The 26,189-nt window shown below is 34.9% G+C and overlaps 1 protein-coding gene across 5 annotated transcripts in view; it reads right to left on the bottom strand.

Moving 5' to 3' along the window:
• sNPF (short neuropeptide F) overlaps positions 1-26,189 on the bottom strand; it is an 82,303-nt gene that overhangs the window by 15,437 nt on the left and 40,677 nt on the right. For 2 of the 5 annotated variants that reach the window (XM_038012686.2, NM_001134257.1), the window contains 2 exon segments: positions 16,289-16,312; positions 1,326-1,424 (listed from right to left, as the gene is read on the bottom strand). In XM_038012686.2, the coding sequence (XP_037868614.1) occupies positions 1,326-1,422 (97 nt within the window). In that variant the 5' untranslated portion in view covers positions 1,423-1,424; positions 16,289-16,312. 5 annotated transcript variants of the gene reach the window in all.

Here is a 26,189-nt window from a genome sequence, read left to right as displayed (position 1 = left end):
CGACTCGTGATATAGAATAAGATGGATGGAACAAGGTTCTGTGAGCTGTCAGCAGTTCGATGGACTATATAGATCAGGTCTGCTTTGGGAGACCAAGTTCACGATTGACGGCAATAAGAAGCAAAGAAACGAAGTAAGGCAAACGACTTCAGCCCCTAAAAATAGAAAGAGGACCACGATCGCTCTGAAACAGCGAAACGACTGAGAAAGAAAATGTTTAAAACTTTAGAAACTAAATTGAATTTAGCTGAATGCGCAAACATTCAGCTAAATTCAATTTAGCTGAATTTAGCCCAATTTCAATTTAGCCCACCCTTGTTATAAAGTTAATGTTGTCAGCGAGGAAACCTTCTGGACACTTTCAGACGAACTTGAAGGGCAACTATCGAACAGGGCCTCTCAAGGGATTCCTGTTTGATGAGAAAAGTGACTGCTCATTGAACAATAAATAATAGGACCACACCTCATTTTGTTTCACAGCATTTCTAAACAAGTAGCAAAAGTGTCATTCTATTATTATCTTTCGATTACATTCGCATCCACAAAATGTGGACGTGACCACAAGTTGTATTATCAATTATTAGTGTAATTCATACACTTAGTGTTAGTGTTTGGTCGTTATAACCACAAACGTGTTCTGAACCCATCGATATCTGTGGCTTACCACTCATAATGGTTCTAGGTGAATTTCGTTACCACATTTTCAGATCTGATTTATTACAGTGAAAACATTGAAAGGGATTAATACTCTGAAATTGTTTGTTTTAAAGCAATAAAGTTGAATATTGACTTCTCCTACTGTAAATTTTCCATAAAATGTAGCTTAACTGTTGTCGAATAGATTAAGCAGTACGTGCCTCTTACGTGAGTCACAGATTTTACAAGCCGTTCAATGTGTTGACACAGGAATTATATTGTTATTAGACTTACTTGTACAGTTCGACAAAGTCATAATTTCAAGTGTAATTATAATTATTATATTATTAATTATTTTCAGTACGATGTTTTATAATTAATTTTCCATTGCCGATGTTATTAAAATATGTGAATATGTTAGCAGCTGTAAAATTTTTAGTAATAAACAAAATAATGAAATGACGAAACACTTATTTTTAATAAATAAAATTTCTTTCAACACATTCAATAAAAATACTAGCTGTTCTTAGTGTTGTATCTACAAAATGTTTAATTTCATAAAACTAATATCGTGTTAAGAATACTCATACAAAAATGTGTTAATTTTAAATATTAAATTAATAAAAGTATTAGTTAATATAATATAATAATTAATTAATTAATTAATATAATAATTAATTCGTACATACCATCGTAGTTCGATAACGCCTGAGCATTTGCTGCGGGCAAAGGTAAAACTGCCACCATTCCGAACAGTGCGAGGGCAAACACGAAACTCCGAGACATGGCTGAAACAAACAACAATACAAGTTACGTTTTATTTCCTATAATATTAATTTATAATGAAGACTGACGGTCGTCGTGGCCTAATGGATAAGACGTCCGGTGCATTCGTGTTGAGCCATGCACCGGTGTTCGAATCTCAGGCGGGTACCAATTTTTCTAATGAAATACGTACTTAACAAATCGCATCGTGTAATAAAAATCAAACCCGCAAAATTATAATTTGCGTAATTATTGGTGGTAGGACCACTTGTGAGTCCGCGCGGGTAGGTACCACCGCCCTGCCTGTTTCTGCCGTGAAGCAGTGATGCGTTTCGGTTTGAAGGGTAGGACAGCCGTTGTAACTATACTGAGATCTTAGAACTTATATCTCAAGGTGGGTGGCGCATTTACGTTGTAGATGTCAATGGGCTCCAGTAACCACTTAACACCAGGTGGGCTGTGAGCTCGTCCACACATCTAAGTTATAAAATAAAATAAAGATATAATGAAGACTGACGGTGAACATGGCTAGAATCTCCTGGATGTATGCAGCATTGGATTAATTGAGCTTCGAGGGAGGCCCGTGTTTATACATTCAGCAGTGAACGTTTCTCGAGCGATATCGGTTCTAACAACTTATTTCAACCGATTTCAATTCACATTAACAGCAGAGATTGTTAATGTCTTTTTGTAAATACCTTTCAATTATTAAAAATCGTTCTTGAAAATTTAACCAGTAGGTATAGCATTTTAGTAACACTAGGAGTGTCAAAACCCTTTTTTTTAGAATTGAAGGATTACTGGTGACCCGGAGGCCTTTCCAGTTTCACCAGAACAGGTGGGCGAGCAAAGGCTCAGCCAGGAGGAGTGGGATTTGCCAACAGTGTCAAAACCCTGAGTAGCGCTAAGAGCAGCTTTAATAAGTATAGATGATTTTGGATATTTTCGTTTCCCACTAACCCCATGTTAGAAGCACATCAGACCTCTCGGGATCTCCCGTTACCTTCAACTAAGATATTATGTAGTTCTCCCAATCATTTAAAAGTTAGATAGAGATTTTCAAGGAACCTTACTAATTAAATTATCATTAACATCATTTTCAAGTTAATACATACGATTTCCGAACAACATTTGGATCATAGCTGTATAGAGTAACTAGCAGCTTAAAGTAAAAGATTCTGCCTTGTGTAGCTGTCATTGATAATAAATTGAAATGTGTACTCAACGGCCGTCTGGTGTAGTGGTAAGTGACATGGTCACTACACAAGGGGGTTGCGGGTTCGAATCCCGCGAAGGGAGATATTTTTATGATAAATATAAATGTCTTTTCCAGGGTTATGGATGTATATTAAATATAGGTATGTGTATAATAAAAATCTTACATTTATTTCCGTTATCTGGTACCTGTAACACAAGTTCTTTACGAACTTAACACGGGACCAGTTAACGTGGTGTGATTGTTAGTAAATATTTATTTATTATTATTTATTTAATTGCATTGTAATATGAACGTTTATTAATGTTTATGATGAAAAAAAAATCTACGCAACGATATTAGAGTTTCTAGATTCTAGGGATCTTCAAAAACAATTCTGAAATTCGTTTACACGGCAAAACGAATTACCGCTCGCGAATATTTTGATAAACGATAATATTCTGTCATTATGCGGTACGTAGGTACGTAAACGCAATAAACTTTTAACCGTTCCCAGGTCTTGCCTGTATATGCCTTGCCAAATGCTCTTCTTATGTTAAAATACGTGTTATGACGTTCCAATATTTGTATACAAAACTAAAAGGTAAATATAAATTGAATTTCGTTTATTCCTTAGGGCCTTTTGTAAATATTTCCACGTACGTGTAGTGAAATAAAGCGTATAAAGAAAACAAGTTCCCTGCTTCGTAACAATCGGAGCGACTGTGAAAGTGATTTTGTGTAATGTACATGCTCGCGACACACATACGCGCGTATGTTATAACTTGTCGCTGTTTTTTTTTTCATGACTAAATTGGTATTCCATTAGGCGACGTCGGCAGCTTACCATAAAGGTTAGTCGTAATATAATATACTCCTTTTATCAGATGATCAAAGACGTTTAAAAAAAAAAAATGTCTTTATATTTCTCTAACATAATGTCAGATGATCAAGGCTTTTTTGGAATGAAATGGCTATTACCGGAACTGGTGGACTTCAGAACGATTGCCACTTTTGCCAATTTTCGATTGTTTTGCATAGCGGCAGAATTAAGCAAAGTAGTGGTCACCATCCTATCAGTGCAAGCTTACATTACATCTTCCTACCAAATTGTTGTGTGTTTTATTAATTTCTTATCTATATGTCTATCTTCTAGCTTCCAACCTAAAGACGTTCACTGCCGGGTATGCCTCCTAAAAGCCTCCTTACAACATGTTTATAATTCATCTTGCCTACAAAAAAATTAATGTGTTTGTGAATAATGATGTCTATGTCAGCAAAAACTATTACGATAAAGCATTAGTGCCTGAGCTCAAATCACCGATTTTTTTTTACTCTCTGGAAAATTCCAAACGCTTTATTCTCCAGTCCATTATCAATTGATTTAGTTTACTGGGAATCATAGATAAACAAATGAATACATCTATTCTGATGAAAGAAATGTGTTAAAAGGTAATAATCAAATTTGATGTTTATTTGAGATCTCGCAAAATTTATAGCGTCCCGCTTTACGTGGCAATGAAGCAACATTTTACTTAAAACAATGTGATTATAATAAAAGCTGAGCTCCTATTTAAAGTTTTATTTAATTTTTATTTAATCAATTTAGGAATAAAATGGACCGCCTTTCGCACTAACGTGTCTATTCTGAGAGAGCTTCATATCAAAACCAGACTTTCCACTATATGGCTTCGTAGGGTGCTGGAATTCTTCGGACATATTGCTCGTAAAGAGGGTCACAATCTTGAACAGCTGATGGTGACAGGAAAGGTAGATGTCGCAGGCAAACGTCCTAGAGGTCGCAGTCCCACGAGATGGTCGGACCAAATACGATCTTCTCTAAACATCAATTTCCACAATGCCCTTCATGAAGCTAAGGATCGCAGCAGATGGAGGGAAATCGTACGGGAGAAACTGATGCAGCGGGGGAGTCACGACCGACGCGCGACGACGCGAGGAGGAGGAGGAGGAATAAAATGTGGGACCGCAATGCAAAATTAGTGTAATAAATAATTACATTAGAATTTATTATTCGAATTCGAGTTTAAAAACAATTTCATCATTCTGATAATCAGTTAATTCGACTCGTTAAAGCCGTAAACATAATGGCATTAAAATAAAATATAATTTGAATCGTTTTTTTTCAAACGTGCTTTCTGTTTTTGTTTACCATCCTTCCAAGTAATGTTTAGAGTCTCAGAAATATTCGCTTCGTAGAAAAGTGACCATATCTATTTTGGTTCGTATTATAAATGATAGAAATATATTCACAAATGAAGTGGAAAAATACAATGTATCAGATCGTAGATTGAAGAAATCGATATAGTTAGCAAATTTTTAACATACAATGCTATTTATTCGTCTTCATTTTATTACGGTCTAGTTTTCTCGCTATGCCTTTTTTCATGCGATTCAGAAATTTGAAGGAAAGAAGTGCTTCTTAGTGAACAAAACACACGCACGCACACACAGATAGTAGAGCACTAGCTAGTTTGGAAACTTTACAAAAGGCTGCTTTCATATGGAAACTAAATGTAAATTGCTCATACTGTAAATATTGAAAAACAATTGTAAAAAGGTTCGTTTCAAGTTATGGCAATATTTTACTTCAATATATTTGTGCATATAAAATAGTATACCTAACACGAAATGACGTTTTTTTAGGTTACAAATTGACAAAACAAGATATTTCTTAAATATTAAAATTAAAATATTTTACTACTAATTTCAGGTCTAATAGTTTGGGATTTAATGAATTTTTGTACTTACCATCAATATTGGATTTTATTTTATATGGTAAAATTGAAAATTTTACGATTACGAAGCATTAATGATAATCGCAAGAATATAGTAATTTTTATGTTGCTTCGATACTCGTCGAGTCAAAATCGACTCAAACTCGGCGAACAAAAAAACTGAACCTATCGGTAAAACGCACACGTATTGATAAACTGTCAAAACGCTCCCAAATATAACACTGAAGTATTCCCATAATTCTGCGACGCTCAACAAGTAGGCTAATGTGCCACCCCCGCGGACATATTATGTCGTCGTGACGCGTGTGACGTCATCAATCACGCTTATCACGTCACATGACATCACGCAAGCATCAAATAGCAACTTTGTGATGTGGCAGTTTTTCGTGTGAGATCTGTCGAACGCTAAATGCTTTGTAATGTAGACACATAAATTAGGTTCATATTTACGCTCTACGTCAGCGTAGGCCGTAGCGTTGATAAGTCGTAGCAGTACACAGAACTAAAGATAAAATTATTATTAAATGTACAATAATATAGGCAGTCGTTTTTTATGTAAATTATTATGTGGTTTTGTTAGTGATTTCGAAATAAATTAGTAAAAAAAGCTTCTTTTCGATGTACCAATTATTAGTCACTTTTTTTAACTAAATCTAATTTGACTTTTAGTCCTGGCGCCAATAGCGTCATGTAGCAAGCAGTTTAAAATACCTTCAACCTGTTACTAGTCTAATTAACAGCCACAGTAGAACTGGGAACAGTTTTACATAGAATATGCAGCCAGTTGGGAAATGTGGCTCACTAGTAGTTACCAAACATCCAACTTTATAATTGCTCTACTGTGTGTTTGCAACGAGGGTATGGGACGCGGGTATTATTAGGTGCATCTCGATTTGCTATTCTATATTATTTATATCTGTTCGATTCCATTTTCGTTTGTAGATACAAATCAAATAAATTTGATCAAAATTAAAAGGCGAAGTCAGGTCTCTCTGTAGATATCGTCAAAAATGCTTAAATAATACAAAAACTTTAAGGTAAAGAAAAATAGGTCACATCAACATTATTGGCTGTCCATTTCATCAAAGCACCATTCTTATAGTCGGCTAGTTACTAACGTTCACAATATTTCTTATCACAAATCCGATGACGTCATCAAAAACAAAACCATCAATCATCGATTTATTCTCACGCGCTCTCAATGGATAAGGACTACATCTAAGAAGTATCATGATCGGCTGACTCACACGACACAGCTTGAATGCCCACAAGCTCGCTTAAAGAAAATCAAAGATCAAGACATCAAATTTGATAACAATATTTGGAATAGTGGTATAAAAAAAATATGAAAAACCTTAATTTTAAAAAGGTATTTTTGGAATTTTCTTTAAACTAAAATAATAATTTAAAAAAAAAAAAATAATATTTAACAAATCATAATGGCCCAAAGACATTACGAAAAAAAAGAATACAAATAACTTTAATAAAACTGACTACGATGTAGAATCTAATCCAAAGTCGGTAGTGATAGCTAATGTTAAGATTATTAACAACTACAAACTAAGCGATTCCCATTATTTACATTAGAAAGAAGCAAGCCGCTTTGATAAAATTATTAATTACTATCACCATCGATGGCCAACACGACGATCCACCTGATGATAGTTAAATATTTGGCGTCACTCATGGATTTATAAAATAAGCAATGCCAGAGGCATAGCCAAGTCAAATTAAACTCCAGTGAAACTCAGAAAATACCAAGAAAATTTGTATACGAACTATGATGGCTTTGTTGTTCGATTTGGATTAATTAAGGATGGGGAATCCAAAATATTTTAACGTTTAGAGAGTGAGTTTATTTAGAGTGTAAGTTTGCCTGGAGGATGATTATTTAATGATGCTTCAGTTTTTAATCACAAAATGATAATAATTCGATCAATATCGCATCTTTATACACTTTGTTTTTTTTTATGAATAAAAATCAACTTCTCATTTACATAAATATCTCAATCTCGTGTGAAGTACTTCTAAAACATTCTCAATAAGTTTAAAGTAATTGCTATTATTTACGATTCCATTTTGCAAAGTTAAAAGGGAAATCTTATTAAACATTAGCTTTATACATATAATAATTGTTTGACATCTATCAAAATCGGTTTTGTTCTAATAGAAATATTTAATGGTAGTTTCCCATTATTGTTATTAATGATTGGGCTGGTTACGTGAAATTCACTTTATCCTCTATGGTTTATTTATTTTCATTTTTTTTAGTTAAACTATCGACTGCGACAACCACAACGATCAAAACATAAGTATTTGTCCCTGATCGCATCAAAAAATAAACCGATCATTTTATTATGATGACGAAAAATTCAACCGGAAATTCTAGTCCCTCAAAATAATGTTTGTTGACGATTAATTCCCATTTTAAAATAAAATATAGCTTAAATAGATTATTTTATATTGCTCCACCCATTTTGGAGAGCAGCGTTTTGAAAAACCATGGGAAAGCTAAGCGTTCATAGGGCACAGTCTGTGATCTGTGAAGCGGCAAATCGGAACATGGCAAACTCGTTGATGTGCACTGTTATGCCTAGCGCGGACATAGTGCTTCGTAAATTTATATCAGGCTAATCGTAATACTAACAAATATAATCCCTGAGGGATTAACACGTTCTACATTTTACTTGTAAACGATTTTCCTTGAAATCTTTGGATTTATCATTTAATTTAAGTCTTCGGGATTATATCTACTGCTTTGTTTAATAGAAAAGATTTAGTAGAATAGACGCTTATGAAAATACAAGATCGTAATTGTTTAATCATCAAAGTATTTGCTTCAATCGTAATACCTGCGTGATCAGAATGCGTTTAGGTTATATAATTATTTTGAACACAGTGGTTTGAGCAAAGTTTTTTTTTCTTTCAAATTAGATGTTATGTCATGATGTCATTTGTTCATTGCCAGATTAGTTTGTGAGCAACTTACCTATATAAAGGAATAAGTATGGGCCCCACGATTGAATAAGCTTGAGCATACTTTTTTCAATGTAATTGAGCTCTGGAAGTCACAGATTACTAGATAGCCACCTCTAACTTGAAAGACGAGGTCAAAATCTAAGTATTGTTGAATAACGACTGTTCAAACAGTAGCGCGTGATTACTTCGCGGCATAAATAAGCAGGATGCCTTTTACAGCTATAGAAAAGAACAACATTCACATTACTGTTGTTTCGATAAACAAATGCATTTACATTTCGATCCCTGAATGCAAAACAATACACGAATAGCCTCGGGACCGCGTGTCACCAAATCGAGGAAGCACGGTTCCGAGTTAGGTGGAAACAAGGCAAGGCTTTATCCGTGCCATTGTCAAGACCGGTCGCTCAAGTTTAAGTTTAATTGGTTCCTTGTTAACTGTCCAACAGATACCTTTGTTAATCGAAACCAAATCACTTACACGTTTCAGTATGTGCCCGCGGTATTAATTAAAGGATTAAATTCTCGAAGCGCTTGCTCGATTCATTTTCAATTAGTAATTTGTTTACTTTTGTCTTCACGGCCCCTTTCGTCTTGAAGATCCGGCGTTATTTTAAATCAATTTAAAAGCAAAATTTGTTTTCTGGAGAACACTTCGACTATCTATCGTGAGCGATGCTGTTGTCATTTTTCGTGAGACACAAAATAATTACATTCTGAATTTCTTATTACGGAATAATTCACACATGTATAGAGGCAGTGATGCCAATCAAGTTTCCCGGAAAACGCGCTGTAACGAAGCTCTTTCATGAAGGAAGCTACAAAAAACAGAAAAAACACGTTAATAGGCCTCGCGCTATGTGTTGACCGATGTTGCCAGCCCTTCTCTTATTTGACTGACCTATTTATTATTGATAACGTTGTTTAATTCCAAATTCTTGTTCCTGTACGTTACTCTTCCATCGTATCGAGCGAGTCATATTATGAAGTCCACGAAAAACTTAAAAATATCATATTCGATAAAAAAAGTGAACTTCAACTACTGCTTCAGCCGTATTACTTTTAGGCAATGTATGCAAATATGTACTTTTGTCCATTTAATAATACGAACCCAATTTGAATGGCATTGAAGCGTGGATATACCGAATGCTCCAAAAATCGTAAGCCATTGGTTTATAATTATCATATTTATTATTTCTTATTGTTATTGTTTACAACACTACACAACGAACGTTGTGGAAATAATTGGAGGCGACACAAATCATATTTAACCACTCGGCCTCGTTGACTCAATGTAGGTCCGCCATATTTTATTTGTTACCCACTTATTTATTCGGATTTATTGCTTCGACTAAATATGTACATAACAAGGATCCAGAGATCAATCAAAAACAGCATAGGAATCTACGTTGTGTCATATCATCACATCATATCATATCTATTTAAATGAAGGATCGTTTTGAAATTTAACCGCACGAAAAATAGGAAATCTAGATTTGAGTTTCCTTCCAAATACACACCCATAATAAATGTAGAGTAATTTATTATTTCAGCGATAGGGACATTAATCGGAAAAGTTTTGAAATCGATCAGTTAAAATGACCCGCGGGTGTCATGTGCTAGGCTAAAAATAATCCAGAGCCGTACATTTTAACTCTTATGTTGTGCGCCGCTGTGCGTGTTTTTTTTTATGAAGTTTAACACGTCACATGATGACATTTCACTTTCCGCTCTGTTACATTCAAGCTTTAATTTTACATGCGCTTTTAACATTTGGCATCCGAACATAGCACAAGCTATTCGCTAAAGTCGACATTAGTTAAAAGTTACCTGTAATCATAACGAAAATAAAATAACTGTTGGTCTCAAAGGACATCGTATATGAGAAAAATTAATTATCACCGGGCATAATTGATTCCGAGGGGATTGTTAGCTTGCAAAGTCATAAAACTCTGCGAATGTACGTACTATATATATGTAATGAGGTCACAAGACACATTCAATTCGGCTTTCAGCCTTTAGGTTACTAGTTGTAGGTCTTCCTAGTATTATTTCCTTTGAGGCAAGTTGTATTTCGTATACAGTTGAGACTGCATTTCCAAATTTATGATTTAAAGTGAGCATTCATTATTTGTGGCGCTCAAGGGACTACTTTAGTAATTGCTAATTCTCAGATAAGCAATTAGCAGCATAACACTAAAGACAGCAGAGGCAAAACACTAAAAATGAAAAATTGAATTGAATATGAAAAAAATGTTAGTCGATACCTTGACTCTTATTATAATTTATGGAAATTTTCATCGGAATGGAATGGCAACTTGATTTAGAAAAACTTCAGTTATTTTTTCACCGGGGAATAAATCAGCGAGAGCTTAAGTTAAAAATGACGTCGTTGATTTCTGCAGGGCATCGCAGCTAACGAACCGCTATTGGGTGTCGAACATCATATAAGTTTAAAAAAATATGTACAAATAAAATTTCAATTTTGAAAATGGAAATGTCTTATCCAGAATTGAACTATTCGATAAATATGTAAGACTGCTTTATTAATATGGATAGGTCTTGAATATTTTTTGTTTTAACGGTCATTCTAATTTCAATCTTTCACACTAATCACTTCTGAATCTCGATGATGAAAATTAACAAGTAAAATTCTAAAAGCTCAATGTTCAGAAATGCAGAAGTGCTAACTTGAATGAAACATTTTCTTATTTCCGGACTTTAGTGGACAATTTACGTAATCTTAATTCGTGTGTGTGTGTGTGTGTGTAAAGTGATATGCTGTATAAAATATTTTTTATATCATATACTACCAGTGTTAAAAATTAAAAAATACAAGTTATAGGCATCGAATATATTTGGGTATCTTTAGTACAAACAATTTGAATCGATGCAATGTACCTACAATAGCATTTCAAAACAATATACTAGTGTTTGTAAAACCAAACTAAGTAATTTAAACCTTTTTTTTTATTTTGTATATTTTTTACAGTTTCAAAAAATTGTATATAATTTGATGGGTCAGTGTAAAAACGCATAAACAATTAACTAATTAACACTGAATTAATTATATACAGGAAATCTCAGGTAGAACATTCAGCTAAGACGCCTAGAAATAAATCGTTTTAATGTGTGTGTTATATATAGGTCGTTGTTGGTAAAGTAGGGGGAGAGAACTGAAATGCGGTTGAGCTCTACGATTAAATTTTCGTAACAGAATTACGAGACGCCTGGCTGGTGTAAACGCCCTGCACCCTAATGAGGATGTGTGGATATATCGTAAAAATAAATGTCGGTCGTACTATTTTGAACTGCTGTCCTGAATTTGTATTTGCATAATTTTAACATTTTACACTCTGCTTAATTTGTTAAGTTCCTTTTGTGTCTCGGTAATTTATCGCATTAAATTGAACTATGAATAATTTATTGAAGACTAGCTGACCCGGCAGACTTCGTAGTGCCTCAATCGATAAATAAAAGACCTAAACTTTTGTATAAAACAAACTTAAAACAAACAAAAGGAATCCGTCCGACGGGGGACACGTCAAAGGAAAAACAAAATTGTTATTTTTATTCAATTCCGAGAATTTTCATATTTCTCTACCTTTTAAACCATCTCTGGACTTCAGCAAATAGTTCAAGACCAAAATTAGCCAAATCGGTCCAGCCGCTCTCAAGTTTTAGCGAGACTAACGAACAGCAATTCATTTTTATATATGTAGATTTTAAATGGTCGTAGGGCGTTATTTCAGCCCGCATCGGTATGTATCATCACCCTGCCTATTTGTAAAACTGAGACTTAGAACTCGTATCTCAAGGTGAGCTAGTTTATTTATGTAGCAATAAAATAAATTAACAAAAAGAACAATAAAAAATGATTAAAACACGTTGATTGAAATTGTCAAGGTAGATGAAAGCGTTAGGAGATTTTATTTATTTTAATTTTACGCATTAGGGGATGAGAGGCCCGGTGTACTCGCTATAATCAATTTGGCACTGGTCCGGATCCTGGGGGCTAAAAATTATTTTTCTAAAACGTATTCTCGGACGATTATCAATGAAGCTCGTCACCGATAGGGTATGTATAATTTCATAGGATTGTCGGGTTGCAATCAATATAATAAATTTAATACTTCGATCTTAATTTTAAAGAAAGATGAAGGCACTCAATTGGGCTCTAGTAACCATTTAAAATCCGACGCGTATTTTTTTTTATTTTTTATTGCTTAAATGAGTGGACGAGCTCACAGCCCACCTGGTGTTAAGTGGTTCCTAGAACCCAAAGACTTCTACAACGTAAATGCGCCACCCACCTTGAGATATAAGTTCTAACGTCTCAAGTATAGTTACAACGGCTGCCCCACCCTTCAAACCGAAACGCATTACTGCTTCACGGCAGAAATAGGCAGGGCGGTGGTACCTACCCGTGCGGACTCACAAGTAGTCCTACCACCAGTGAAATTTGAAATCTTTGAATATTCGTAAATCAGTCCGAAGTCTGAAGAAGTAACCGATTAAACTGGCATAAAGTTTACGATCTTATTTTAATACTAATGTTAGAAAGAGATGAAAAACACGACGATCATCCAGAGACGTACTAAATTAGGTGACACCAATTGAACTGTGAGCGGAACTACCCGTCTGTGAAAATTAATAAAAAAATCTATGACTTGTAAGGCTTATGAATGCCTGTGTTCATCTAGATTATAAACAGAATTTTCTTGGATTCGAGCTACAGGCAGACAAGGGAATTAAATCCTCAAAAAAAAAAACAAAAGACGCGAAATGAAATTGTTAATTTGGTTTTAATCGCATCATGAATGCCTAGTTAAAAAGTTAAGTAATGCCTTTTAAGTCAAAACTGTATTTAATTATTGTCATTATATTATTTTCTAAGCTTTACAACTTTCGCGGTCACGGACGACTAGTGTTATTTGTCGACATTATAATATGAATTACATTTAAATATTAACTAGTTAGAAATTATATAATGGCAATAGGTAACGCGAGATTAAATCATAAATGTAGATTTAATTATGTCTACACACATGACAACCGAAGATAATTCTATAAACGCTATTTTATTGTGCCCGTCGATATTATTTATTCTATGAAAATCTACGCCTGAAGCGAAGTGAAAACAAAATACTATAAAACATTTTCTGTCGGTAAACGAAAAACTTAACAGGCTATTCCTTCGCTACCTTCATCCATCGTTGGTGTCCGGCATTGTGTGTTTACTTGCCTCACATAATATTGTTATTTCACACACATATAACCCGGTCGATCAACAAACTTCAATTCAAGTACTACCGGTATGTTCTGATTACTTTTTAACCAACTTCAAGAAGTGCAAAAGAATTTGTCTTCAACTATGTATTTTTTTATGCTTGTTCACCGACTTCTCCGTCATTTATTTTGGACTTTATTTTTTATTGGAAACGGTATATTCTCTTGATCTTATTGGTTAAGTTTTATAGATATATAAGTTTTTAAAATGGAATACTAAATTGACTTAAGAGCTCAAGCAAATTGGAACATAACTAAGTACCTAGTTTAATTTCGAATTTACCGACTAAACACTTTTGGACAAATCTAAAGATTTTAATAAATGCATTTTATTTATGCTCGCAGTATATAATCTTGTATTTATACAATGAAACGCGTAATAGTGAGGAGATGGAGAAGTATAAATGCTCGTGGCGATAAAACGCACGGGTCCGTAAACCGACACATTTACACAAATTGGCCGTCTACTGCCAATCATTGGAATCACCGTCTCAGGCATGCGACCTAATTGAATGCTCATATTTTCTTAATGTATTTATTATTGAAATACGCTTCTGATGTAATACGGACGAAACGTTTGTAGATTTTCTTTTGAAGGCTTTACTTTGCAATCTTTAGATAAATTTAGACGAGCATACGGCCCACCTGATGGTGAGTGGTTACCGTCACCCATGGACTTCAGAAATGCCACGGGCAGAGCCAAGCCGCTGCCTACCGCAAAAACTGTGAACGAGCACGGTGATCGTTTCCGCTCGCACTAGAGTGCAAGATTGCTTCCACTAGACATTGGTGAGTACTATGTAATTCGAGAACATCTCTGTATCGACAATACTGTCTAAGGGTGTGCCAAATTAAAATTTTATTAAGACTGTTTACTTTTTGGAACGAAGTTTCTTATGGGACGATGCGGAGGGGTACCCCAACCGGGAAAAAACGTCCGTAACGTAAGATTCTTATTAATAATGCACGACTTAACTTTGTAATAACGTACAAATTAGTAATGCACATAGTGTACGACTTAACTTTGTAATAAAGTGCAAAAAATAACATATTTTTTTTATCATTCATTGACCACGATCTCAGAGCGTTCGTTTGCGCAATACATTAACTCTTATGCAAACAACCGTTAATGAAGTGTACCACAATAAGTTCGCACGTTACCGATTGACCGTGGGTTGTTGCGAAACCTCCAGTTTTATTTTCTTTATACCTTGAATAGAACTTAATATTAATATTTTATAATAAGGAACTTCGTTCCTGTCCGGTGTCCCACGACACCAAACATCTTTTTTTTTTAGGAAGCATCTTTCAGAGAAAAGGATTTATCTACACCTGTGGAAATGCATTCGATTTCCAGCGTGTGCACTCTTCTTTTTAGTACATCTTTATTGACTGCTTTGTAGCGGAATACGTTTGCACTGTGAGCTTCCAACAAGAGTATTTGCGGACAAACTCTATTAGTACAGATATTGACTATGTTCTTTGGGGGAAAATAAGAATTGAACGCGTATTTAAAATAAGTGAATTCTTTCTAAAAATATCTTTAATGCTAATGAATGATTAAACACAGTTTTAAAGAAACAACTCACAGATTATATTAGCTTAGTTATGTTAGGTTTCATTGTAGTTAAATTTTTTCCAGTATTACTATTTGTTTTTCCAAACTATTTGTTTTCGATTTGGTTCCAGAATATGAATACACATTTATTTAACCGTAACAGAAAAAGAATGGCATTATCGAAAAATATTCTTGAAAATATAATCTCGAGAACTATAGACTTGTTATGTTTGGGTTAGTGAAAGCACTGACGTAGAAAATATCTATCAACATTATTTGCATGGTCGTATCTCCCTCCGGTAGATAGCCGACCCTTGACTGCGATTATATTTTTCTGTGCTCACAAGCAATCTGTACACGTCCCACTATGGAGATTTTAGGACTGATTGTCTATTTATTTTTATGAAAGGGAGCCAGCCGTCTTTTTAATAAGGACAAAGTTTATAAGCCTAGTAATACTTATATCAGCATTGGAGGGTTTACAGCGCACTTGGTGATTGATGATCACAGCCGGTAATGAAAAACAATGACAGGCTAAGTCTAAGCTCATTTAATAGATTTTTTTATTTATTGCTTAGGTGGGTGGACGAGCTCACGGCCTATCTGGTGTTAAATGGCTACTGGAGCCCATAGACATCAACAGTGAAAATGCCGCTACCCACCTTGAGATATAAGTTCTAAGGTCTCAGTATAGTTACAGCGGCTACTCCGCCCTTCAAACCGAAACGCATTACTGCTTCACGGCAGAAATAGGCAGAGTGGTGATACCTATCCGTGCAGACTCACAAGAGGTCCTACCACCATTAAATCACGAATACGAATCTAACTGAATAGTCTTCACTAGCAAAAACAGTAACGTTGTGTGTGTTAAAACACGTGCAGACAGAATAATAATTTTACGTATACAAATTAGAAGCGTGTGAATAATCATGTTACGTGATAATTATTCTCTGTCTCGCCCTTGGTGAGTGGACATCGCGACCGTTGCACGTAAGACTGTATATCAGTCTCAATGATACCTTGGCATGCAATCTGTTAATTTACAGCATGACATACCGTCGTTGGGCATTTAATGTTCACCACATATTCATATATTACACAATTACTTACCTAGATTTGGTAGCTTTGTTTGGCCTGTAACAATCAAGAAAAACGAATTAATGAAATGTTATAAATATGTTATGTCACAAAAATCCCTTCAATCTATTTAATTCGTTGTGACCTAAAGGGTAAGACGTCCGGTGCATTCGTATCTAGCGATGCACCGGTGTTTGAATCCCGCAGGCGGGTACCAATTTTTCTAATGAAATAAGTACTTAACAAACGTCCACGATTGACTTCCACGGTGAAGGAAACTTATAATTTGCGTAATGACTGGTGGTAGGACCTCATGTGAGTCCGCACGGGTAGGTACCACCTCCCCCGCCTATTTCTGCCCTGAAGCAGTAATGCGTTTCGGTTTGAAGGGTGGGGCAACCGTTGTAACTATACTGAGACCTTAGAACTTATATCTCAATGTGGGTGGCGCATTTTCGTTGTAGATGTCTATGGGCTCCACTTAACACCAGGGGGGCTGTGAACTCGTCCACCTATATAATCAATAAAAAAAAATTGAAATATAAATCACTAACTAACTTATTGACTTAAAAAATATTGAAGTATTTTAAAAAATATTGATCAGAGAAAACCAGAGGTTATTTTAAACGGGTTTTGTCGTCGTGTTGGTAATTCAGTTTCGCAATATTCTCACAATTCTCTGGGAGCTCGGACATCCCAAATTTGAGCTACCGAAAATACGATTAACCCAGCACCCGATAAGCGCTGAAACTACAAAATACAAGCTTATTGGCCACATCGCAATCTTATAATCTTTAACAACGTTCCGCCCGTAATAAAGTCAGTCCAGAGCTGTGACCGGAACCTCATTAAGGGCTTACCACGTTCATTGGAAAGTGATGACAAGGTTTGCTTTTGAAACAGAATACATATGTACATACAAATTTCGTATGCACCGAGCTTATCGTCCTTAAGTTAGTCTGCAATTTGCTTACTTTGGGATATTTGGTTTATCAATATATACTACCTTGATCTTTGTTGTGTTATTCTGTGTGTGGACGTAATTTGATACTGAAAATCGTCAGCGCTTCAATACTACGTTCAATAATATGCACGTCATGTTATCACGTTTTTCTTATATATCTTTCGCAATATATATCTTTTGCGGTAGGCAGCGGATTGGCTCTGCCCCTGGCATTGCTGAAGTCCATAGGCGACGGTAACCACTCACCATCAGGTGGTCCGTATGCTCATCTGCCTACAAGGGCAATAAAAAAAAAATATCTTTCTCAATCTGTCCTTTGTATGTTTTAAAATTTAGAAAATACATTAATTTTGCGAAGCTGTTATACAAATTGGCGCCCTCTTAACTCGAACGTTTCACCTTCAACAATTTGTAATATTTACCAGTCCTTTTGTTTAAATACGGAATTACGAAAACGACTAATCAATTTAACGTAACTGAAAGGACTCTGGTTTTGAAATAAATTCAGCTTTACTCAAATTATGAATATATTTTAATACAATTTCTTGGCACGTTCCGATGTATGTTAATGAATAAAATTTTAATCAAACATTAATCAAACATAAATAGAATTTTAAACAAGAAATATTCAAAATCGATATAATAATCCTTTTGGAGGATGCGTAGAGTTGTTTCGCGATGAAAATCTTGGGGTGCGAAGCGTTCTTCGACGTTTTCTATATCGTATGTGTAAACATTTGGATTGTACCTAATTAAACTAATAATAGACAAGGTTCTCAATTGTATTTAGTATAGAAATACTATAGTCTCATTAGGGACCTTTGTAATACAAATATATACAATATGTGGGCACAATACGTATGTTTCTGCTAATCGGAAACATATTACAATACGTATGTTATATCTCGAAATGTGTACTAAATTTGTATTTCTCGAAACGTAAATGTATTCCTCCGGGAGGACTTTAGATATAGTGCTATGCTACATTACGTCTTATAATACTTTTTTTTTTATTGCTTAGATGGGTGGATGAGCTCACAGCCCACCTGGTGTTAAGTGGTTACTGGAGCCCATAGATATCTACAACGTAAATGCGCCACCCACCTTGAGATATAACTTCTAAGGTCTCAGTTACAACGGCTGCCTCACCCTTCGAACCGAAACGCATTACTGCTTCACGGCAGAAATAGCCAGGGCGGTGGTACCTACCCGTGGGGGCTCACAAGAGGTCCTACCACCAGTAACATTTAATATTTTATAATTATATAATAATTTAGCTAGCGACCACACACACACATTCAAATAATCGTCTTGTTATTGCACAAGTTTAATAAGACTTATTTCAAGTTACGTTTGTTGGCAAAATATATGACTTGAAGGGAGTCGTAACCGCCAAATTTAATACTCTAAAGAAGCATTAAGATTTAAGCAAATATTTATGTATGTACATTACGCCAGGAGGCATGAGTTTATTCTGTTAGAGAACAGGGTTAGTTGTTAATTAAACTTTGAATCTCACTGTTTAAACGAGATATTGAACGATCGGTTTCATTAAATTCAACATTTAAAAGAAAAAACTAGTAAAGTATCTGCATAGATATCTATACTAATATTATAAAGAGGAAAGATTTGTTTGTTTGTTTGTATTGAGTAGGCTCCAAAACTACTGAGCAGATTTGAAAAATTCCTTCAATATTTGGAAGCTACACTATTCCCGAGTGACATTGGCTATAATCTATTTTGAAAAAAATTAGGGATCCTTACTAAAACTCCAATAATGTAACCCATGGTGGAAAAAAATTACCTAAAATATTCTTTACATCGCGTACCCTGCGAAAACTATTGATGATAGAATAAAAACAATTTACTACGACTTTGTAGAACACATTATTATTTACAAAAACTATTGCGACATCATATTTCTCACTATTATAGTAATGCCATAATAAGTGTTCTTTTATTTTAAAAAATAAAACAACGTCAAATATCGTTGATTTTTTTGTTAAAGACCCGAGCGGAGCCGGAGCGGGCCATTGTATTTTATAAAATTTTCAAATCATTGGTAGAGGCACTCATTTCGGTAATGATGGCAAGGAGTCATCGGACGCATGTGGGTCCCGCCATCTACTCCATACGTTTGTATTAAATTTAAATACATTTCATGTTAAATGTAAATATTAAATTAATTTCATGTGTTTGGTTAATTGCAAACCTAAACATGCAATCAAACGTGGGAAAAACAAAGTTTACGGGCGTGGACGGGTCGACCGAAAACGAATCAAAATTGACTTGAAAATTATGTTGTGTAAATTTTGTAAAACTGACTGCCACTGCAAAGGATAATTTAAGTTTAATATAAAATTTTAAAAACTTAATTTGCATTTAATTTTTAGGGCATCAATTTATATACGAAAATTTTACTTTACAACAGCAAAAGGCCCATCTTGATTCAAATGCAGCTACTATTCACTATCTCCACACCACCCATACAGTTACTGTCTAGTGACATAAAGTCGGGGTCTCAGTTATTAGAATAATCATCAAGCACAGAATCAGCATCAAAATCAGAATAGATAAAAAATACTTTACGTTAAAATAGATCAAGCCCTTGGAAGCAATTACAGGCATTCAACAATATTGGGGTTAATCCGATAAACATAGACCGGTAATAGCGAAAAAGATGCGTAGATATATTTTGATTGATAATCTGACAGATTATTATCTTTTAATTTCGTATATTGACTACTGCTAGAAGTAGTAGCTCTTAGGGTACCCCATTAAACCGTGCACATTCAAAAGTCATGCTCAATATCGTATGCACAGCTTTTGTAGCAAGGTTACGACGGCGCTTTCTCTTCATATTGCCGGAAAGTATGAAAGTGTCTATGTTCCTATCTTGTTAAAACTTTACTTTTAGAATAGCTTTTACCAAACTTTTTAGCAAAACTTTGTTGTTTCACAAGCACTTCAATGTCAATAAGAAGTGAATAATAAATTATTATAAGCTAACAATACTTAATCTACTTTTTGAGAACACGTAACTTTAATACGCTCCTGGTGTATCGTAATTGCTGCATTGAAAGAAATGATTTAAATTTTTAAATAAAAAATTCAAATTCACTCATAATACCACCGAATCATAACTAACCTAAACTTGTTAATTGATAAACCTTAATAATAATTGCCGGAAAAATTTTAACATACTTTTAACGAGTCCTTAAGGTAAAACGGCTAACTTTTCGACTAACCGAACCTCTTTTGGGTTTTTTTTTAAGTAAGGTAAAGTAGATTCACAGTTCACAAAAAACAAAATATCGTTTACGCTGTATATATGTGCAATGAATTTTCCGGTCAACTACTTTCGATTATTTAATCAAACTTCAGCAAAACATAAATTGTAAGCAAGAGGGACTATCAATCAGGATAAACTTCCGCGAGCATTGTACATTGGCATTCAACTTTGAAGTGTCCAAGAGTATCACCAGATACAAACCAGTATAAAGTACAATTCTGTCCTGAAGCAATCAAGAATATAAGTTAGAAAGGTGGGTAGCCGTTACTGAAATTGAGCCCTCGTTCTGTCTTTTCAAGTTACATATGATGTTTTCTATGGATTCTAGAGACAGGCTATCAATGCAAGAGGGACGAAAGAAGTTATGAGCAACTCGAAACCGCTGACGGTCTTCCCGGAGAAGCTGAGTTGGTACTCGTAAGAACGTTCATAGCACTATAAAACATTTGCAACTTAGAGTCTTAGATTTGCAGACATCATCACGTACCTTTTTTTTTCCTATCTAAGCTGGTAGCCTTGAGAGGCTATTCCAGCGTAACCGTAACTAGTAGGTGAGCTCACGGGGCTCAAACCTGACGACGTTGCTAACACGAACCCTATCAAGAGCCGTGCTTCGCAGAATCTACCACCGGATCGGAAACGCGACCCACTGAGAAGATCCGGCGGGAAACTCAGTGGGCTGTGTCCGAGAGTTAATTTACTCGTCGAGCCCTTCGTCGCAAACGACGGGTTCGACGAGAACGGTGACCGGTTGAAGTACCTAGAAGCACCGTCAGTGGATCGGGAGGATCCGAGATGACGTGTGCCTCACGTATCAATAAAAAAAACATCATCACGTATCGATAAAAAAAATGTAGTCTATAACTAATTTAATTCATTGTATGGCGTAGCGTAAGCCCGCACGGGTAAGTACCACTACCCTAGCTATTTCTGCCACGTAACAATCATGCGTTCCGCTTTCAAGGGTTGAAAATCCGTTGTACAAAGTTTTTATTTATTTATTGCTCAAATGGGTGGACGAGTTCACAGCCCACCTGGTGTTGAGTGCTTACTGGAGCTTATAGACATCTACAAATGCGCCACCCAGCTTGAGATATAAGTTTTAAGGTCTCAGTATAGTTAGTTACAGCGGCTGCCCCATCCTTCAAACCGAAACCATTACTGCTTTCACGGCAGAAATAGACGGGGTGGTGGTACCTACCCGCGCGAACTCACAAGGGGTCCTACCACCAGTGATTACGCAAATTATAATTTATCAGGTTTTTTTTTATTACACGATGTTATTTATTCCTTCACCGTGGAAGTCAATCGTGAATATTAAACTGAAAGTAATTCAGGTGTACCGGTATGTCTCAAACATTCAAGTTGTGATGTTTATGACTCCGGTAACTACTTAAACCAGTGGGTGAGCCGCGGGAGAAACTATCCCGCGTCTGCATAAATTATAAACAAAAATACAGCTAATAAACTACAACAAAACATTTTAATTAATATGTGAGCCGATTTTACTTGACACTCACAGATCACATGTCTAAAATGGGATGACAAAATTAAAGGGCCGTGCGAAAAATTAAATTTCCTTAAATAAGAGGTATTATTCAGAGGCGACCATGTCACCGGATGTCGGACCGGAAGCAGCCGAGCCTCTGATCAAAAATCAGATTTGAATAAATTTAGACACGGGATGGGATTGCGACTGGTTTTGTGTTACATGTGTTTTTCCCGGTTCATTAATTTCGCAAATTAAGTGAAATTTGATCAAGTATGCTAAACTTTGTGACGTCAGTCGTGTTTTTCCGAGTAGACCTTATATGATTCAATTATTCGACTCTCACTTACATGAAACATATGATTTAAAAGAAAAACGATTTATTTTTATTTATTATAGGTACAAAACTCATTGCGCGTATTTTATTAGGCTTTTGTATAATAAAAATCAGAAAGAAGAAATGTCGGAATCTAATATCAAGGCTGTGAGCTGAAGTAAAAGAAAGATCTAGATTATTCATAGAGACTAACGAGTTTCCTCTTTTTAGTAAGGAACTGTAAAATTAAAGAAGTGTGTTTTATCTCAGTGTTAAAATAACTGTAAACAGATTACATAAGTTTGATATTATAATCTCAACCGTTTTTTATCATTGTTCTAAAGAGACAGTTATGAAGATCAACTTAAGCATGATTTTGCATACATTAAAGCAGTTTATTTTAGCGTAACATTAATAAATTCTTGGGCATGATTCCGTACAAATGTCAAATCAAAAAGAAAAGGTCACAAAGTCAGGGATTAATTGCTAATAACTAATATAAAACAATTTTGATTGTAGATCGACCTCGTTGTCAGTAGGCCCGTAAATTTTCACGAAGGCACGTCATAGCTTCTTAATAATACGCTCCGGCTTTTAACAAATAAATTCCAGCGTCCATTGGAACTTTGTTTGTTAAAATTGAAGACTCAATAGAGGTTCACTATTACAAATGTATCACAATGAATCCAATTTTGATAATCACATGAAAAATGTACTACGTGTAATGACGATGTAACCAATTATTTTTCTATTGCGTTTGATAGCTTTCTATTAAGCCAAGACTAACATGGTCCGCAATAACTGATGGTAGGACCTCTTGTGAGTCCGCACGGGTAGGTACTACCGCCCTGCCTATTTCTGCCGTGAAGCAGTAATGCGTTTCGGTTTGAAGGCCCACCCTTCAGCAGCCGTTGTAACTATATTTGAGACAGAACTTATATCTCAAGGTGGGTGGCATGGGTGGCGCATTTACGTCATAGATGTCTATGGGCTCCAGTAACCACTTAACACCAGGTGGTTTGTGAGCTCGTCCACCCATCTTAGCAACAAAAAAAAAAAAAGAGGAAAAATTTCGAAATTGAGCATATTTAATGTTTCTCTAATTATTGTGAACAATAAAATTTATAACGACAGGTGACGTGTTTTAAATATTACATATTAATATTCGATTTAGTGGAAAAGTTGTAATTGAGCATGATCGTCCTCAAGCCCGGGAAGGCCCCTCCGCTTTCCCAAATAAATTACTTCCGGAGTTTGTATGTGATATTTATTATTCCAAAAAATGTGAGTATCTCATCTGAAATACAAAAGTTACATTGTTTTTAACCGTATGTATATCCAAGGCGTTACTAAGTCTTAAACTTATTAAATTTGATGTCATACCGTTCGGTCAAATTTACAGATTTAACAATGCCAAAAAAAAACCGCGCAAGTCTTCTAAAATCAAATTAAATCACTCTGAATAGATTTGATTAAGAAAAAACTCGTACGCTACGTAGAAAAATCTCAATAAAATTTTACAAATTACACACATTGTACACTGTAAAATCTCATCTTCATTTAGAAAATATGAAATTTGTTCACATTACTGTACAGCACTTGAAGCGAAATACGCTTAATGAACCTGTACAAGGAAAGTGTAATGAAGAAACAAGATGGTATTTTACAGTGATACTGTTTTGAATTACATAGAGTTAATGGGACGGCAGGCGTTCTGACCGCAGTTCACAGAGTGTAATACAATCGAGGGAGCCCACAAATCGATCTCACTCCCATTAACAACAATAACCAAAGACATTGAAATTCCTTTAGTCACAAGAAGCGACTATTACTTTATGATACATCATGAAACTCAAATTAGAGTATGACGAATTGTAGTTTTTCTCGATCATAAAATATCCTTTTTCGTACATCTATACTAATATGTAAATCTACAGTGGTTTTTACGGATGTTCCGTTATAACTACTGAACCATTCCTCCGATTGACTTGAAACTTGGTATCTATGTTGAAAATACACGTACTTAATGGATAGGCTAATAATTATATGAGTGTTGACTCCCTACACCAGCTGCGGGGGCGTTAATGATGAGAATCTTTGTGAGGGTGAGAAATAATCATGTTAATTTTAAATGGCCAGCGAAGCGGACGGGTACAGTTAGTAGATGTATAATGGCAAAACAAGTGATCTTAGTAAAAAATTTGCAAATTTTATTGGATTATACATAGTGCTCTAATACACACAATATGGTAGTTATGTTTATCTATATATGTATATAAAAATGAATTGCTGTTCGTTAGTCTCACTAAAACTCGGGAACGGCTGGACCGATTTGGCTAATTTTGGTCTTGAATTATTTGTAGAAGTCCAGAGAAGGTTTAAAAGGTGGATAAATATGAAAATGCTCGGAATTAAATAAAAATAACAATTTTGTTTTTCCTTTGATGTGTCCCCCGTCGGACGGATTCCTTTTGTTTGTTTTAAGTTTATTTTATACCTTTATTTAGGTCTTTTATTTACCGATTGAGGCAATAAGAAGTCTGCCTGGTCAGCTAGTATGCAATAAAAATGACTCATAATTTCGTCACGTATACTTTGGTAATTAATAACAAAAGATACTACAGCCACTGTCACTTATCAGTTCTATCAGCCGTAGCGAATGTTTCCGAACAGCTATCACTGTTTGCAGAACACGAGCACTCGTTATCAACCTCGTAATAGTCAAGTGTGGGACCTCTTTTGTTAGAAGCCTCTATAGGACCTCTTACTGTTGCCGACGTGGATTGAAACCGAACTGTGTCATCAGTTCCAACTTTCTATTCAACGTTGTCGATAGCAGATAATAAATTTTATTGCTAGTTTTTTTTTTAGTTCTTCTTATACTACTCAGTTGTAAATTCGTTTTTAAATTTTAAGGTTAGATAAGGTTTTCAAAATTTTAAACTAAGAATTAATTGGTTTTTATGTAGTAGTGAAAATAATTAATTGGAAGCCTTTTTAATTTACAAATAAATTCGAAATGTTCGGAAATAGCAAAGCCGTCAATGAGACAAATTACTTTTATCAAACGACATAAGGAAGTATTTTTCACACTTAATGAAAAAAAAAAAAAACGCTTTTATCTCGCTTCTTGATAGATGTAACAAAAGAAATTAATTATCCGGATTACACGTCCGATACTCACACTTGTAATACAAAATTAGCTTAATTATATCTCTCTGTAGATAGTAAGAGCGTGCAGAAATTAATGAGTAATTTGGAAACGAAAACAAATATTTTGGTAAAAAGAGCATTTGTGAGTTAAGAAATAAGTTTTATTTTGGGTTTTTTTTAATGTTACGTTACGTTGAAGCGTTTTTTTTAAGAAATAATCTTTTCTCCTCTTCCCGTCAAATGCTTAGTAAAGGTAATGAAATTAATCCACAGCAAATTATTTTAACATACAAAACAGACAACGAAAAGTCTAAGTAAAAACATTCCAAAGTTATTTTGTTATAAACTTTTGACAATAATTCCTGAAACTGTCTACTGAACAACATACAGGATCCGAAAACTTTTTTTGCATTTTTAAAACATGGAAAATCTGAGATTTATTAGGGGGACCCTTGTGCATGATTAGGTACTTTGTAGATACTGCATGTTTTGTATTGTACAAGAAATTTAATTTTTCTTAAAGTATATTATGTTTCTAATTACTTATTATCGTATAAGAGAAATTTTAGAAATATTACGAGCGGTGATGTTTTCCAAAATATACTACTTTGAAATGAGACATTTTAAGGGTGACCTCACGTGGTGCCCATTTCATATGAATATCAGAAGACATAAATTTATCTAATTCGCGTAAAAGGTTTCAGTTGCATTTACTAGTGC

The sequence above is a fragment of the Bombyx mori genome, chromosome 9 (assembly GCF_030269925.1).
Source record: "Bombyx mori chromosome 9, ASM3026992v2".
Classification (NCBI taxonomy): domain Eukaryota; kingdom Metazoa; phylum Arthropoda; class Insecta; order Lepidoptera; family Bombycidae; genus Bombyx; species Bombyx mori.
The sequence above is the reverse complement of the archived record's forward strand: the minus strand, read 5'-3'. Positions and strand labels throughout refer to the sequence as shown.